General features: G+C 42.2%; 1 protein-coding gene across 2 annotated transcripts in view; it reads left to right on the top strand.

The window, feature by feature from the left end:
- Positions 1-6,273, top strand: part of LOC112119934 (serine/arginine-rich splicing factor 5-like) — an 18,710-nt gene extending 12,437 nt beyond the window's left edge. The window contains exons 6-8 of one of the 2 annotated variants that reach the window (XM_024218826.2): positions 2,850-2,923; positions 3,736-3,846; positions 4,785-6,273. In XM_024218826.2, coding sequence (XP_024074594.1) covers positions 2,850-2,923; positions 3,736-3,846; positions 4,785-5,001 — 402 coding nt within the window. In that variant the 3' untranslated portion in view covers positions 5,002-6,273. Of the gene's footprint in view, positions 1-2,849; positions 2,924-3,735; positions 3,847-4,781 lie in introns of both variants that reach the window. The other variant, XM_024218825.2, reaches the window with a different exon arrangement.
- Positions 6,274-19,041: the final 12,768 nt, after the last annotated feature.

Genomic DNA, 19,041 nt, shown 5'->3' with positions numbered 1-19,041 from the left:
ACTTAGTGTGACATTACTGTGAATCTTGGCACTGGTCCATTAGAGATGATTTAAGGAGGACAATGTGCCATTTCTTTTAAATTTGTGGAAGTATACAATTAAAGTACTTGGTAAGCTAGAAGTGTGACAAATTATAGCAAAACTGTTTTAAAAGACAATTGCTTCTCTCTAAAATGTTACAATTTAAAGTAAAATTCCCTGTACAAATGTAGTTTAATTTTGCAGCCATAATACATCAGAATTTGCTAACTATTAAACATTAAAAAGTAGTATACTATTAATATGATTGATGAGACTAGAAATATGATAGTCACTAAAATACTGGATTCTAGCTTATCCCAGGACAAGTTCTGGTCTTCATCTCCCTTTGAGAAATTAGGTATCTTGAATGAAATAGATACAATACCTTGTCTTCAAAACTTGTAGGCATCTGGATGTGTAGCTCCCCAAAATTTGAGACAGGACTATATTTGTCTGCTTTTAAAGCCAGCACCTTCAGATGCGAGAAATAGTTAAAATGTGTGTCCACATCACATTTCTCTCCCCCCCGTTTTATGGCTCAATGTGTGTTTAAAGCCAAACAACCAGTAATTTTAATTACTTGTGCCTATGACAGTGCAAATTTGTTATGACTGGCTTCCCGTCAACACTACCAGTTCTCCCAAAAAATAAAGGATAGTTGAAGTTGATAGTTGATCTGATAATAGATCTGTGATTGCTAAAAGAAAAGTAAAAGCCATGTCTTCTTAGGACAATATTAATGTAAGTTTATTCTTTTTCACAATTTTCTGTTTTGTTTTTTTAAATACATTGTCTATTAAATTTTTAATTGCTGAGGATCACAATGATACATTTTTGTGAGTGAGGTGAAACCAAACATTAACCCTCATGAATTGTCAGATTTTTATTTATTTATTTATTTATTGAGATTAGTTTAGGTAGTTTTAAGACCTTCTGTTGGTTGAAAGAGAGCAGCGTCCTAAACTTCCTATATTTATACAAACTTATTTCTTCTCTCTTCAAATAATATTGTTAGTGTCTTAATCGTATCTTCTTGTTCTGTTACACAACTTTTTATGGCCGTGATCCTTAGCAAATCAGAGTTTAAATATTAGGCATTTATTTGGATGGCTCAAAATTTTAGAACCTAAAACAACTTAATAAATTAGAATGCAAGTCTGTGTGATTGCCTTACTTAATTTCCTTTTCTTAGCAGCACTTCTAAATTAGAGCATTTTGTTCTAGATCAAGAAAACCTTTGATTTATTAATAACAAATGTATAGTTTTAAATTTGTTGGGTGAAATCCTCGCCCCACTGAAGTCCATGGCAAAACTCCCATTGACTTCAGTAAGTTCAGGATTTCACCCTTTATCTCTGAATTACTGTACATGTGTTTAGTTTGCAGTAATGGTTTTTAAATGTGGCTATGGATCATATATTAAATGTGGTAACTGAATGAGATTGTTTGGGTTTGTAAGCATTTTAAACAAGAAAAAGTATTCACTATTTTGCAGCCTAATGTGTAATTCAGATGCTCACTTTTAGAACTAAATTGTTGAGCTTTATTAAGCATTAAATTGAGTCTTCCATATGCTGTAGCAAATGTTCTAAAGTTTATTTCTTAGCTTTTTGTTTGTATTTTTTTCTCAAACATATTTCTAACCAAGTGCATTTTGAACCTCTTTTAACAGCCTTGCTTTGGGTTAACCCTCGTTTCTCTTGTGTGGAGGAGAGAGAGCCCAAGAGTTTGGGGTTTCTAGTGGCTGAAATTCTAGGGCTTGGCCTGTTCTGAATTTTCCTTTTGGTTCCTATGACACTCCTGTTTTGGCGATCTAGATCTTGGTTTGTCCAGGTTTGAGCTCGATTTGGCTAGCACAGGTCAGCCGCAGGTTCTGTATCCACTTCCGGATGTTGTCAAGTATTTTCAGGGTCTCTGATACATCCCCCTGAAGCGTATTGCTATGAGCCATTCCTCTGCCCTTCTCATGTAAGGGAGTTCCTCTTGGCCAGCTAGGTATTGGACAAGCGACTGTTTACTTAAGGTACCTGCTTATATCATCTGACCACTTGTGGTATGTTGCGGTAAGTAGCCTTGGGCTATAAAATGCGCAATATTATTTGGAGAATATATTGTTTTTAAGTTTTGCAAATAACTTATAAATATAATTGTACTTATCTTTTTAATCACCTGTAACATTATTTGTTCACTTCGTTTTATCCCATTGTGGGGCAAGTAAACATGCTATAGTGTATGTTCAGTCTCTGTTGAAATTAAATACAAGTATCTCTTTTGAAATAACACTGAGGTTGTGACACAGACTGGTGAAAGCCAGAAAAATCAGAGTTAAGACAGATTCTGCTCTTGTAACTCTGAATATTCTGCTGTTTGTCAGTTTGTTACAATCTTAGCATTAATTAAACATAGACATTTTGCATTTAATTTTTGTGTGTGTGTAGCTTTAAGTGGGGGTGGAGGAGAATATGCATGTAGGCAATTTTAAATATGCAAGATTCTCATTTAAATGAGGTTTTCCAAAATAGCCTTTATGGTCAGTTGTAAAAGTTTGCATTTAATATCATATAACTCCTTATCTGGTATAGTTACAATGTTTGTTAATGCTTTAATTGCTGCACCATGTTTTCATAAGAGCTGCTTTTGGGATATGGGCTTAATTTAAAAGCAATAATTTGTTTTTATTATTGTAATTGTTACTAAGTAGGCTGAGTTTCAAAAGAAGTCTAAATGCAAAAATTGTAACCTGTCTAACAGAGAACTTTACTTTTTTGACTTGCAGATAGCTTGTTAGTGTATTTCATGTTTAAGCTGAACTGTAGCTTTTACTGCAGGACTTGAAAGATGTCATGAGAAAGGCAGGAGAGGTGACCTATGTGGATGCGCACAGAAACAACAGGAATGAAGGGTAAATCCATATTTGTGTATAAATCTGGGCAATACCAGGATAATGATGATCCAATCTTCCTGCTATTTCAAAGTGTAAAAATCACCATACTTAGAGCTAAGGTACTGTTCTTGTTCACGAATTTCCTTTTAGGGAACTTTTGTACAAATTTTGACTGTCCATAAACATATGCTAAGGGACTTGTTCGGGGTAGCTCAGGGAAAAGGAAGCATGGCTAGAACATTACTGTTCTCTGGTGAATCTCCACTGCCAGAATAACTCCTTGAGGCCCATTGCAGACAGGTGCAGCTTAAAGCAGCCCTGATAACATGTCTGGGGGAAGAGAGGTGTAAATGAGGCCAGCTAAAGAAGGGAATTATATTTACTGCTAAAGTTCTAAGGAGGGGGCAGACTTAGCTCATTTGTATTCCTTCTTTCCTGAAAAGCTTAAGCCATATCTTGAAATCCTTCAGAATTTTGCCCAAATAAGGAATGAAGGGCAGGCAGATGCTCAGGTGTGCCATACATTGTCATAGCTCCATTGACTCCCAACTGATGTACAGCAGCTGAGATCTGCCCCCAAGTGATGACTTCAGGAGTTTGCCCTTTATCATTTAAGATGAGTGTGAGCATTAGAGGTGGTTAGGATTGTTTTGTCAATGTCAGCCCAGTTACTAATCAAGCTAGAAAATCAATTTTAAGGAATTAAAACCTGAGCATATAGATCTAAAAAAACAAACCACCCACTCTAATGAATACAAAATCTTTTTTTTCTCTGCTTTCCTCCATTCTCCCCCATAACTTAATTTTTGTGACTTCCTGATGATCCATAGTGTTGTGGAGTTTGCATCATATGATGATATGAAGAGTGCATTGGACAAGTTGGATGGCACTGAGCTCAATGGGCGCAAAATTAAATTAATTGAAGATCGCAAATCACACAGGTATGTCGCCTGACCTGGCAGTTCTGTAGGTTGGTATCAGGACTGCCAAGAACTGTGCTATGTTGTTGTAGTATTTAACTCCTTTGCTATACCACAGTACAAAACCAGTTCCCAGCAGTAGATGTACTATAAAGAGTTTCAAACAAAATGTTTAATTCCGAAAAGATGGATTTTTAGTGCTGATTTGAGTTTTATTTGCCGTCTTTTTGGTGGAGAGACGATTTTATAAAGAATAAAACCTGATGTTTCTCTAAATGGGCAAAATGAAAGATGTTCCATCCAAAATTTGGCCCACATTAAAATGGTTATAATTTGAAAATTTCCTCCAAATCTTTTCAGATTCTTTCCATTATTCAGTCTTCAGGAATTTTGCTAAACTGCCTTTCTGGTGAGACCCAGTAAAAAGCAACTAATTAATGTATGTTTTTAAAGCTGTTCTGACATTTACATTTTTAAAAGTAATAAAAACGTATGTTAACTTCAGCTCCATCATAATCTATACAAAGATCTGTCTTGTTAAATGGGAAAAGATTGACAACAGAACAAGGGATGTGATTTTCAAATCTTTGAGCTTGCAGAGCTCTTGTGATACTCAGCAACATGTTAACATCTTACTGGGGTCCCAAGGATTGTACCTAATTTACATATGCTTTTATAGGGAGGGAAAATGACGTGTGTGATCTTGTGCTTGCATTTTTCTTGATAGATGTAAGATTGCTTACATACCCCAAGTTTTAGTTGATGAGGATCTTACAAATGATGCAGAGTAAGAAAGAAACTCAATACCTGAAGTGATTGAATGTTTTGCGCAGTGCTTTGAGTTCTGTAGATGGAAATGTTATGGGTGCAAAGTAGCTTTTTTCAAAATAGTTAACATCCATTAAAATTCTTAATTTAAAAATACTCCAGAGTAAGACCTTTAATGTTTTTCCCAGAAGCAGGTCTCGTTCAAGAAGCTACTCAAGATCTCGCAGCAAGTCCAAGTCTGCAAGATCTTCCAGGTCAACCAGTAGGTCTCGCTCTCGCAGTCGTACGCCTGACAAAAAATACTCTCAGAAGAGCCACCACTCTAGCGTGCAGCCTTCGTCTCCATCTCCCCGTTCCTCCAAGAAAAAATCTCGTTCTCGGTCGAGCTCTGCTGAGAGCCGTAGTTAGTGTATTCCAAAAGATGTGCCAGTGTGTTTAATTTCCGAGTCATATTTCCCTAAAAGCTTGAGACAAATTACAAACAAGGAGGGGGGGGGGGGGGAGAGTAAAAATGATGAGGGGCTAACCACCTTTTTCATTACCAAAATGCATGTCATCAAATAGGCTGCAGCACATATAACAGGCCTTCTCTGTCTCTCTGTGAGGAGTGAAGTTGTGTGAGGAGGGGAGGTGGTGGGGGGGGGGGTTGCCAATTAATAATACAATATTTTGTTTTGTCAGTAAATAAATATTTCTCACCTAGTTGCACCATGTACACATAATATTAGGTTTCAGGTTGAGGCCATACATTGCATTTTTTTCAGAACAGCGTATTTGTATTAGCTTTTGTTGATATTGAATCTATAGAACCTGAAGTGTAGATTTTATTCATTAGTCAGACTCCTATGGCTGTATTTCTTTTTTGTAAGCAGATAACTGAATTCTTTTAGTGGCTTAATATTTGGTTCACCCCCATTGCTGGGCTGAACGGGCTATTAAATTCCAGCTTTAAGAGGTCTCAGATAACATTCGCAGTATATAGGTGTCCTTTAGTACTTGTCAGCATATTACTGCCTGTTTAGGTAGTGAGTGAATCAATATGTTAACCCCTTGGTGAAGGAGTCAGAATTTCCTGTTACAGTGGGACATACCATGACCAGATGACAAAGGATTATCAGGATTTTCTTCCAGTTAGTGAGACTTTCAGTAGGATGGTGTAGGAAAGAGTGAGGAGGCCCTCATTTGACAGATGAATCCATTAGAAATTGCATCAGATACACAAGTCTCTCTATGTATTTCCCGGGTTTTAATATGTTTATAAAGGCAGCATAGCTTTCATATTCACAACAAGAATATGATGCTAAATACCATGAACACGTGTGACTAGCAAAAATCAAAATGGCTGATGAAGGGGAAGTTTATTTTAGAACATGACAGCAGCAAAAATTCCCAGTAAAAGTTTAGTTAAGGTTATGACAGGAAAATTTGGTAATGTCTAAGAGTAAAGAGAGGGTATCTTCTTTAAATTTACTGAATGTGCAATAGTTTTGATTAATAGGTATTTCTACTGCAAATAGTATTGTACGTTCTTTTAGTTTATTGTGATTAGTATTTTTCTGGCTTTTGATTAGTTAAAAGAAGGGGAATCTTGTTGGAAAATGTTTGTAAATCAAACCCCAAGGCATACTTATGTTAAATGTACCAATCTTAGTACAATAAACAAGTGTCTTTACCTGCTTAGCTCACTGAGTGGAGGAGTTTGTCACCTTAGTGCTGGTACTGCTCATTTTGTAAAGCCTTTGTGAGGCTTTTGTTCTGTCACAAATTATTTGCTTTTATAAAAACATATGTTCTCATGAAAGCTAACAAAACACAAACTAGAAACAGAAACTGCTACATTTTTGTCATTAGACCCTTTGTGATGTGAGGAAAGTAGGCCTTAGGGTTTTACTGTCATGGCCATCTGATGGCTTGTTCAGTAGCCTATGTGAAATGAGTTAAAGGCAAATGGCAGTCTAAGTATGGTTCTTAGCCATGTCCAATGACTACCAGTCTCAGCAGAAAGGCCAATAACTGAATTACCCCATCACCCCAGCGGGGGGTCCCACTGTAAGGACTGAAGTACATTTTCCGGAAAGAGTGGGGGAAACTTGCCTTGCCTATGCTATTTGACAGCGCACAGTCAACTTGTGGAACTCCTTACCTGAGGAGGTTGTGAAGACTAGGACTATAACAGTGTTTAAAAGAGAACTGGATAAATTCCTGGAGGTTAAGTTCATTAATGGCTATTAGCCATGATGGGTAAGGAATGGTGTCCCTAGACTCTGTTTGTCAGAGGGTGGAGATGGATGGCAGGAGAGAGATCACTTGATCATTACCTGTTAGTTCACTCCCTCTGGGGCACCTGGCGTTGGCCACTGTCGGTAGACAGGATACTGGGCTAGATGGACCTTTGGTCTGACCCAGTACAGCCGTTCTTATGTTCTTACGTATTTCTGCTCTGTGGATACAGGACCTCTGTCTTCAAGGTTGGCACCTTTCATAAGCATAACTATTGCTTCTAATCTTGTTTGTGGACTCTGGGCTTGTAAGGGCTCAGTGTGCTTTTAATACATTAGCACTTCACTCAGGTGTAGGGAACAAATGTAGATCACTTAACAAGCAAAACAGAGTTTCATGGTCTGAGTTGAGCCCCTAAGCAGTTCATATTGTGACACCGGCATGCAACAGAAGAGACCCAGGACTTCGAAAAGTAAAATGGTCAAATGTGTCAGAGCTATGTGGGAAACCTTAAAAAGTGCTTGCCCTGGCCATGTTTGACTCTGTTGTTTTCTATCAGTCTCATTCTTTTGTAAACACTAACTTCATCCCCATCTTTAAAATTAAAATGTTAGTGTTAATATTACTTCAGTTCGTGCAAGACAAGCTCTATTTGCACACACTTAACCCTTTTCCTGGCCTAGTTCCTATATGGTAGGCAAATATAATATGAAATATGTCTTTCCAAGCCTCTGACCATGCCACATTAGGCTTGCACCTGAATTAAATATTGATTTAAAACTAAAGTTCACCCTTAATCCTTGTTATCAATAATTTTTTTGGTCCTTGACCCACACTAGGTTTCTTTCCCCAAAATTTCCCACTATTGATTGCCAGCAGTGGTAGCAACAGTAAGAAATATTGGGTGGGGGAGAATCCTATATGGACAAACCTATAAATAGGCTTCAGGGTCCCTGTGTAGTGTTTGCAGCCCTGAATACATAAAGACCATGTTTCTATAATTTTGAGTCCAAGGCTTGGTCTACCCACAGATTTTGTACCTATATAACTATTTTGGTTAGAGGTAGCATAACTTTAAAAAAAAAAAAAAAAAGTTACACCAATGCAATCCCTAGTGTGGACACAGCTATAACAATATAATTATGTACAGTTATAGCTTACTCTCCTTCCCATACAGGAATAGCTGTGCTATGTAAGCATCTTCATACCAATGTAATTGCATCGACACTGGAGGGTTTATACCACTTTATACTGATGGCTGACTGGAGAACTAATAGGATTGCAACACCTCAGCTGTGGGTACCATTAAAGTGTAAACTAATTACATGAGATGGAATGTGGGGGTTTTAAATTCAGACTGTTTTATACTTTGTTGTGGGGAGTAGGGTTAAAGGTGATCTGGAATGAGTTGTTAAAAATGGGTATTTTGCCCCTTTACGATGCATAAAGGACTGGAAGGTATTTTGGGGGAGTGGAAGGGTTATCTTTAGAAATACTAGGAATATCACATCTCGTTTTCTGTTTCTTCTGGAAGATTAATGGGCCCTAACTGTGGATTTGGAATTGAAGGGGAAGTGTGGAATCTTTAACAAACTTCCTTTCTCAAGTTTGTGTTAAATGTTTGAAAAACAAAAGAATTCAGTCATCTGACTAAAAGGCTCTTCCAGCTCTGAATTGCTCAGATTTCACTGTTACGTAGTCCTAATTCCAACAGTCTCTAGTCTCCATCAACATCCAAGATAGGCAATCCCACTATTCAGTCTCAATTGAGCCTGCAGTGTCAAAAGCCTTCCCAAAGCTATGGGCAGGATCCAGGAACAAAGGTTGTATCTGCACCAGTTCTCTCTCAATGGTTTGTTTCCACATCTTCCCCCAAGGATGGAGAAAGAGAGAGGAGGGAGGGGCAGGAAGGAGAGAGAGAGTCGTCCAGAGAGGAAGGATGGTCTGGTGGTTAGGGTGCTAGCCTGTGATTTGGGAGATCGGGTTCATTTCCTAGCTTCACTGCAGAATCCTTGTGTGATATTGGCAATTCACTTACTCTCTCTGCCTCAATTCTTCTACTGTAAAATTAGGCTAATGGCAGTTTCCTACAATAAAATAATACAAAATACAATAAAAATGGTGAGTCACTCAAATATTAGAGTAAGATGGGCCATATAAGTACTGTAGGTGGGTAGATGGAGTCAAAAGGCAGAATGTGACCGGGGTGGGGGTGGGGGGGTTGGAAAGGATGTAGGAAGATGTGAGTTTCAGAATAAAAACAAGAAATAATACAAATGCCTCAAACTATCCAATGACATGTTACCTGCATTGTAATACAGAATTTGAGGTAGAATGGCCCCATTCCATTCCCCACTGAATTTCCATCTCCTATCTGCTCCATGCTTTATGGAAGTTTCCTATGGAATTTAGCAGTGTGATTTTTGAAGCCAATCTCTAGAATTCTGTAGCAGTGCTATGATTCTCTAATAAATGCTATAGGCCCTAAATCATCTGTGTAGGGCCCTGTTTGACAGAGCCCTAGTGGCATCAGCCCTATTAAGTTATAGAGCACACTTTCATAAGGGCAGCATTTTGAAGGCTATAGGTTACCATCTCCATGATCTGCAGTTCAGTCATGGGACTAATTTCCACAAACCTCAGATTAGACTTCCTTCCCACTTGATTCCTCTTTCTCCAGGGGAAAGGGCATCCCCCCATTACAGTCCCAGACAGAACTGCTCTCCCCAGTAGCAATTACTGACATCTGCCACAGTAAGGCAGGAAGCTGCAGCATGCATCTTGATGCTAACAGCAGGAATCCAGCCTCAGCATAAACTCACAGAGTATCTTTCTCCAGCCTCCTTAATATCTGAGGTCATTGGGTAATCTGGCAGGGTCTGGGGGCATTGGCAAGGTTGAGAGGTTTGGTCAGAAACTTCCAGGTGGTGCTGCAACTTACTGTTCCTTCTATGACTAAAGCAAGTTCAGAAGCCCCTGACCATCACAGTGTTCTGCAAACCCTCTGAGCTTATTAATTGGCTTGGAGGCGGGGCTGGCTAGTCCTCAGGAACAGCTGAAGGGCTCAATCTTGACCAGCACATAAACTGGGTCTGGGTTTCCAGTCTCCCCTTGTTGCAGCTTGTCCAGCTCAGGTCTCCTGTACCTGGAAAATCCAGGAGGAAAGGGGAAACAGCCATGTCCAAGGCATATAGCACCATATTGATCAACATATCTCACACACCCATGCCTTCCTCCTATTCTTGATCTGATATCCCTATTTTGGTCTCAGGCAGTCAATATACAGGCTGGTCAATATAATCTTCTCCAGTCCCACCTTCCCTTTGTTCCCTACTCAGTGAATTAAGATTCAGAATCACTAAGGTCTATTTGAAGGACACAGCAGCTAAAACAGAGAGAGATGCAGATTGGAACTGCAGCGATTGCCTGAATTAAGAGTGCCTGAGTGGGGCAAGCCCCAGACCCCTCTCCCCAGCAGGAGCTCGAGGGACAGCTTAAAACAGCTGGCGGATCGGATTTTGCCCACCCCTGGATTAGTGTCTGTCTAGAGCCATCTAGTGGTGTATGACTGTACTTGCAATCACTGCCTTTGGAGTGATGACATGGAGGGAATTTAATTTTCATAGACTAATGTGGAAAACTCACTTTCAAGAACAAAGATGAAACAACAGCATCAATCAGAGTGTCAAAAATAGGGGCCAAAAGTTATCACTGCATCTTGAATCAGTGTTTTCAGGGAATGGACATTAACCCTTTCCCCACCCATATGTTCTAGTGATGTACAGCAGTGGTCTCCAAACTTTTTTGATCGCGCACCCCTAACAGTAAAAAAAATTTTGAGCACGCACCCCCTGCCGCGCCGAAGCAAAAAAAACAAAAACAAAAGCTCCTCCTGCCGCACCCCCCAAGGATCCTCTTGCACACCCCCGGGGGTGCATGCACCCCACTTTGGAGACCACTGATGTACAGAAAGGAAGACATCTTTATTACCTCTGAGACGTAACACCAACTTTTTAATCTGGGTGCTAGTGGCAGCAACTCCATGTGAGGTGGCAATCTGTGACAGCCATTTATGGCCCTGAGTACCTTTTCTAAATTGGACATAGTTGTGTTGCTGGCAGTGCATTTAGAAGTATACAGAGAGAGAGGATGGTAGGTGGCCAAGCCATTTCAAATATTGCCTCCTGCAGCTGCCCGCAGAGTACTGAACCACCAATGGGACTCTGGGTCACACAATGTCTGAAGATATTTGTATCCATTAGACAAAGACAATGCATTTCTCTTTTAAACCTCAAAGACAGCTACAGGGATGGAGTATCTTTTTGTTCCTTCAGGACTTCTTTCCAAAATTGTGTCCACAGTAAACAAGAAAAGGAGGGTAAATAGGAGCTTTGGATTTACCTTCACTAAACCAGAAATTATTTTATATCCCTAAGACTATCTATTAACAAGTTCTTATAAGATTCATTGAAATCTATTCCAGCCCTTCCTCTGAAAAATGTCACTTTAATTTCAAGGTTTATAAAGTGTATGTGTCCAATTAGAAATGGACAAGAATTTGTCCTATTTTTCTCATTCCTACAAAGAACATCACTGCCCTTTACGGGCTCCCAAATGTGCTCATATTCCTGCTCTGAGCCCTCTGCCTCCCCAGTCTCCTGAGGCCAACACTTTGGGTATGTCCACACTGTAATCACAGAATGTGATTGCAGCTTATGTAGACATCCCCACTGTGACACTCTATACCCCAAAACAACACCCTGGCATCCCCATATTTACCATGGTGATACGATTATGATATGTTTTCCACAAAGTATGCCTTGTGAGGTATCACTCTAAAAGTCGTGATCTGTTGAACATTAATATCCTGTTGGATTGTATGTGCTATCATTGTATGTGGAGTTATGAAGTTTTGCTATGTGTATGTTACTGAAATATGTTGTGAAGCTGGAAACCCCCTCAACTAGCCTTTCAGGTACAACAGTGAAGAAGCCAGACTGTGTTGCTGGCCCATTAAGGGGAATCCACGCTACCAAGGACTCTCACAGGATCTGTGTACAATGAAGACTTCTCAGAGGTAGCATGAAAACAATGGACACTGCTTGACACATAGCAAAAGATCTTTCCAGCAAGCTGGAGGAACCTATAAAGGAGGAGGTGACATCATCATTTGGCCTCTTTCTCTCCCCCTCCCCCTCAGCAACTCAAGACCTGGGAACGTGTCTGGAGGACAAAGACTGAGCTGGGTAGGTGATCCCAGGTTGGAAAGGAAGATCCCAGCCTGTGTAGGAAGGAACTATACCATCAAGGTGAGACACTGATTGATTCAAATCCTGTCTAGTTTATAGAACTCAGCTTGCGATTTTACTTTTATTTCTTAGGTAACAACTTTACTACTTACAATCACTTAAAATCTTTCTTTCTGTAGTTAATTAATCTGTTTTATATTTTACCTAAAACAATGTGTTGCCTGAAGTGCTTGGGGAATCTGCTCAGTGTACAAAAGCTGGTGCATGTCCACTTTCCTTTGTAGAAGTGGCGGACCGGGTAATAAATTTACCCTGGTCAGGCTTCTGACCAGGGCAAGATGATACAGCTCTGGGGTCCTAGGCTGGGGAGCTGGGGGAATTGGCTGGAGCCTCTCTATTATTGGTTCATGAGTGGCTAGGAGAAGCATTCATGTAATTCAGCTGGGTGTATCCCTGCCTGTAGATGTCTGTGCAAGTGCAGGACCTGGAGGGGTTTGCAGCTTGTCACAGCATCACAGTGTGAGAGGGAGCCCAGGCTGGTGAGACAGAGGGCTCAGCAATACCCCAGTTCCAGGTTGCACCCCTGGGAATCCGTAACACCAACATTAGCTTTAATCTAGCTAGCTTGGGTACTGAAGCAACAACGCTGTGGCAGCACAGGTTTCAGTGTGGCCTGTAGAAGCCCACCCGTGACCCTGGGTAATTACTTGGGTGGCTGGCTCACACTGAAGCTGTGCTGCTGTGGCTTCTCCACTCCGAGACCTGTGCTAACTAAATAAAAGCTAGCTCAGGTATGTCTACCTGAACTGCAATTATACCCCGTGATTGCTGTGTAGACATACCCTTAGACTGGCTTCTGCAGCAGGCAATGGGACCTTATAGTTCACGAGTCAGTAAACTCTAAACCTCACTTTGACCTGAACTGAAATTAAATTCTGATCACTGTTGTTGCTGGCACAGAGGTGCCCGAGGCAAAGCAACAGGGGTTCGTTGCCCGGCGTGCTTCGCGCCAATAAACACACCGGGGTGGAGAAACAATCAAAGGTTTATTTGAGATCTCAAAGTGGTGCAAGGAGACAGGCAAATCTCAAATCGAGCACACAGAACAAAGCAGCTTCTCTCTTCTTATACTTTACAATTAAGCCCCCCCCTTCTCTCCCCCTGTATCACCCCCCCCCACTCCCCCTCCCCTTTCTACCGAAGACATGTCTATACATTTAAGCCGTTAAATCATTCTAGGGCTATAAATCTAGCTTGTTAGTAACATTCCTCTAAACAATCATTGGGTCCTATTTACTCTAGTTTACTATCCCTCCTCCAGCTAGAAACATGCAAACCTCATCATTATTGCTTAGGACCTGGTTATAAGCAAGGTCGTAATAGGTAACTGACTATTTACACATTCCAATTCCTGTCCTTGGCTTTTGAGGCCGCTTAAAATTAAACATGGAAGAACAGAGTTTAAACATGGAAGAACTCTGGTTCATATATAGGCCTAATGACGCCATCACTGTTGACCTTGATGTGTAGTAAAGTCACCTATTTCATTTTGTCTGACAATCATTCTGCTCAACACTATGGCAATAACACTGTAATGAACTGTTGGTCAGTAGCACTGCCTTCTACCACTCAACTGTGTGTCATAGACTATAATGCTGTGATGCACCTGCAAAGCAAGGGACTACAACTCCCATCTGCCCCCTCCCCACAGCACTTTGCCCTGACCAGGTAAGGGGAAGGGTCGTGAACCAGGAAGTGGGTGGGCTCTGTTTTGGGAGCAGTGGCTGCATGGCAAGGAGGAGCTGAAGGGAAGCTGAAGAGCTGCACGGCAGCAGTAGGGAGCTGGAGAGAAGCCAGGAACTGTGGACAAAGCTGCATGGGGAATAGGCTGTGACTGCCAGACATTACAGCTTGGGTGCAGGTCTATGTAGGACTTTTGGGGTGGTAACAGCAGTGGGCAGGAAACCAATGCAACAGGGCCCCAAAGAGAGACACTAGCTGAGCCTTGCCTGGAAACCCACAAGGGTTGCTTGAATAGAGACTGGACTGGAAAGGACAGAGTCCACAGAGCCCTAACTCTCAGATGCGGTGCTCCAGGGATTCAAACAAGAATTGCTGTTGCTCACTTTGAACTGCAGCTGTGTAAGCCTCTGCATCTAGGGTAACTGCAAACTTTCCCTTTCCTGCCCCAGTAATTACAATGGTAATACACTGGCAGAATTTTTCAGCTAGCTGAAGTGATAAAGGACTGTGCTTTTTGGAGCAAGAAGCTCTCTGTCCTGTTGGCTCTCGCTGCTGCCATAATGTTCTGAGAGACCACGGAGCGTAATGTAGTTTCTCGGTGGCTTCAGGTATGTTGCAATGACTTAAGCGTCATTTCATTTCAGGCATGTTTCCTCCTCCCTCCCCCTTTTTGTCATTCTTTGTTTTGAGACGGAAGGCTCTGTGTAAGGCACCTGAGGGCACAATTCCCTTCCTCTCAACCCTGCAATCAGTTTCTCCTCCTCCCGCTGTGATTAGAGATCTACAGGAGAGCTGGTCCTCTTTCACCCAGGGGCGATTTAACAGGAATGTAACACTGATTGGAGCAGTTACACCAAAAGGAAGGCTGCAGTTAGAGATGGTGGCACAATCAGTGCACCATACACATGTCAATGTAATGGATGGGACAGAGCGGATATATCGACTCCAGACAACAGAACTATTCAGTCACCACAAAGAGGCAGCATTGAGAGTGAAGTGAAAGGGTTAGTTAGCCTGTGGCCCGAAATATAAACTAGGGCAAATTATATGCTGTAGTGAAATGCTGGGTAATAGCAGCTGCGTATATCTGGATATGCTCAAGATGTCTAAAGGACAATCACTACTATTGATTTGCAGGGCTTAGGAGAATGAACTAGTGATAAGGAAAGAGAGAGAGTAAGGTGAAACCCACTCTTCAGGAGTAATGAAGAGTTTTAAATAAAAGGATAAGCGTTTCATAGGAGTTGAATAATGATTTTGTATCATGTAACGGCTGCTTACCACAAACACTATCAAATCTTTCTCCTTGTTCTCTCCTTTGTTAGTCAACGTAAGTTGTCCCATATTGGATCTTAGCCGGGTTGGGCCTGAGCTGCAACCTGAGATCTGGATTCGGATCCAAGTGTTGTCCCAATGTAGGAGAGTGTTTTGAGAGCAGCTCAAGATAAAAGAGCAAATTAGGAAAAGGGTGCGTGTGGGGGAGCGAAAGAGAACCGATGGCAGCTTTGAGCCTCTGCTCCAGTGCCTGCTGGGGTGGGCAGTGTTAGACGTGTAACCCACACACCTTCTGGGTGTGGTGTTCTGTCCCATCTAGTGGCACCAAGACCACTTAGAGAGAGAGATTAATTAGTCTGCTCTACAGCCTTAGCTAAAGGCCATATGGCTTTTAGCTCATGCAGTAGAGGCTCATGCACTTAGCTCCAGAGGTCCCAGGTTTGAAGAACCAGCCCTGCTATCTGAGCCTGTGTGTGCACACACAGACAAAAGGTGGAGGAAGTGCATAGTTAGAGACTCTGAGGTGGGAGACTGAGTTCAGACTAAGCCCAACAGTCACATTTATGCTGGCTCCTTTGCATGCCCTTCAATATACAGCCAGTGCTCCCTGGTGGGAGGGCGATGATTTTGCTCTTTCCAGGTATAGGACCCACTCAATTTTGGGTGCCTCAGTTTTTAAGTACCCAATTTGAGCCATCTTGCGCCCTATTTTTAAAAGTGCTGAGCACCCACTGTTCTAACTGAAGTCAGTAAGATCTGCAGGTGCTCAGCGCCTCTGAAAAGGAGACTTATAATGTGGGGCACCCCAAAATGCAGGCACCTCAAATCGGTTTTGACAGTTTTGGCCAGACTCAGGGTTCTAGATTGAGCCCATGCGAGATCAGGAGAGAGGGGAGTAGGGGGCATTGCTGCTGGTGCTGTGCAGGTAATGTTGGAAATACAGGAGTTCCACTTCCACCTACTGAAATCAACAAGAGCTGGGGGAAAGGAAGTTGTTTGAAGACGTCCATGCAATGGTGGGGATTGAAGCAGACATTGGCACCTCACTGATACAGAATGAAATGGGGAAGGAAAGTGAGAGGCAGAAGAAATACTAAGGGGAAGAGGCTGAATTTGCTGAAGGCTTTGCATTTCACAGCTACGGTTAAGAGTTATTCCTTGAACTATAATGGCAAGGACCTGTGTTTTGGTGCCAAAGGCCTCGGTCCCAGTTCCCACTGAAAGCCGTGATTTCTCTGCGATTTTCAAAGGAGCCTCAGAGGGAAAGATGTCCAACTCCCACTGAAACTCAGTGGCATGTGGGCACCTTTGAACAACCTTTGTGGCCACAGTTTTCCAAAGGGCTCAACATGCTGGGTGCACCTTGGGTATTGAGCTCTTTTGAAAATCTGGCCACGGTGGGAGCTGTGGAATGCTGAGCACTTTTAAAAATCTGGCTCTCCTTGAGGGGACAAAGTGGGAGTTGAGCACATTTGAAAATCTGCCCCAACTGTGAGTGCTGAGAGCTTGAAAATCTGCTTTTGAGCTCTTTTCACACCCGGCCCTATACATTTGTGGCCATGGATGCATGCTGTGCTTCAGAGGAGCCAGGGTTAAACCCTACACCCACGTACTCTCTAGTTCAAAGTGTTTGTTTTTGTCATATTTGGCTTCTTTCTTTCCTAAGGTTTAGTCCAGAAAAACTTCAGATGCTGGATGTTTAACAAAAATCATAAGACAGTAGTCCTGCCATATCTCAAAGACATGTCCCTCTCCTTGTTTTCCACATAGCTGTTATTTCCAATGAATGTGTAATTAAAAAGCTGTGTGATCAAAATTCTAGCCTCTTATCTGTTAAAATGTTTCCTGAACTCCTTTCGTCTAACTGCCAAGGCCATTTCTAACAAAATCCAGGAATCACTTCTGACCACATTTATTGGTCTTCCGGGCTTGCTAGAATGATTCTGCCTTTCTTTCTTCAGACTCCCTACCCACATCCCACCTCCTTCTGCATTCATTTGCTTTTCCCTCTTGTAAGATCTATATTGGGACATTTTAAAAGCCATATCTAGTCATAGTGCAAAAAACATGTCTCAGTTATTCAAATAGCTGACAGCTCCTTTCCCCACCCCCACCCCAAGGTCCTCACATTGCATACCATATTCTCTAACAGTAGCTGATATTTAGAAAGCAACTTTCATACAAAGACTCCAAATTTCTCAACAATCTTCACAAACGATGGGTCAGTTGACCTTACGTAGCTGGATAAGCCCATTGAAATCTCTAAGCCCTGGGCTGTGCTGCCCCCTATGCTGCCCTTCTCTAAACTAGAACGTTTTGGCAACGCCACCGGTGATAGCAATGGTGGGAGGGGGAGCCCTAGTATACAGGCAGTTGGATCTTGGAGAAGTGCATGTTGTTAGTTGTAGTGCAGCTCTGTAAGGAAACTTTGTGCAGAAACTAGTAAAAGTTTGTTCTCTCCCCCTGAGTTTCTCTGACTATCGCATATACCCACATAAAGTGAACAAAAATATTACATGGTGTCAAAAACACTAACAAGGGAGGAGGATTTCTGACAGGTTGGAGGATGGGGCTAATCTGGACTCACTTCAGCCTAGTGTCATGGCCTGGTGCTGTCTCCCAGAAACCCTTCCTTCTCTTTCCACAGCATCCCCTGGTAATTCCCAGATAACCCTGATGTGTTTAATACTTTTGGACTACCAGTGTCTTAAGGATTGAGGAAAGGCAGTTGTGGGTGGAGAGCTCTATCAGGGTGTATGACCCAGCATGGGACTGCAAGTCAGACCTGCTCTGATCAGTCTGTAGTTCTGCCACTCCTGAGACCTTGGGCAAGTCGCTTAACCTCTACAGTTCAGCTTCCCCAACTGCACAATGGTGTTAATAATACAGAAAGGAGTGGTGTGAGGGGCAATTATTAATGCCTGGAAGGTGCTTTGAGAGAGACTGCTGATGGGCACATTAGAGCCATGTATTGTTTTTACTAGTTCTCCATCCCATCATTCTAAAATTCTCTCTTTGTACATGGAAAGGGAATGAAGCTGTTCCCCTTTTACCTGGCATCGCAGTCTGATTTTGCTTGGGGGAGCCCTGCTCATGCATGGTAAGGGCTAGTCTGTGATACCTGGGACATTTAATAGAGCACAATTAATCCTCATTTTAAGGAGCTCGTTGGGCACTACCCCAATCGCTAACCTGTCATCCATGAGTTCTGTGAAAGGGTCATCCCTAAAGAAAACATACCTGCTACCTATCATAGCCAGCAGATGGTGCTGCCACACTGCATTGCACAAGTGAGCGTTTTATGACAGATGACTTTTAGAACAGTGATCATGACCCAAACCCTCTTCTCTATAGGAAAAGTCTGCATAGGGGTCTGGAAACTTGCACAGGGTCCTGCACATACTCCTCTGAGGGAAGCAGGAGGGTTGCCCCCTAAAATCAGCAGATCACCCAAGATGTGTGCAGTTCTTGAAGGCTCTGCTAGGAGCCCAGGCTGTGTGTGCAGAGGTCCTGTACTCGCATGCTGATTCCCGGTTCCCACACCCTCCCTCTGGCTCCCTGGCAAAATGGCTCCTTTGGAGTCAGTCTCTCACTGGCATCTGTCTCTGGAGTCCCCCCTGTGATGTCTTCCGCTCAGCTGTGCGGCTCAATGTTGTGGGGAATCCCAGCAGGGTTGATATGCATCTGTCCCCCAGCCCAGTCTCTACCCAAGTGCAGACTCTCAACCCTGCAGAGGAAGAGGGTTACAATTTCATAAAGGCCTCTGCTTCTCTCCTCTGTGGCCACTGGCAGGGGATCTCTAGTGCTTTCATTTGCACAAAGATATTGAGGAGATGATTTGGGATCTAGATACTTAAATTACACATTTAAACCACAAAGCAATCACCCAGGAAGCCTTTTATTGGCTTTCATTGAGGGAGAGAGCAATTAGCAGGACTTGTAAGTAGAAAAAGCTACACAG

Source organism: Terrapene carolina, unplaced genomic scaffold (assembly GCF_002925995.2).
Source record: "Terrapene carolina triunguis isolate 2854851 unplaced genomic scaffold, T_m_triunguis-2.0 Scaffold96, whole genome shotgun sequence".
Classification (NCBI taxonomy): Eukaryota; Metazoa; Chordata; order Testudines; family Emydidae; genus Terrapene; species Terrapene triunguis.
This window is presented reverse-complemented; position numbering and strand designations above follow the sequence as displayed.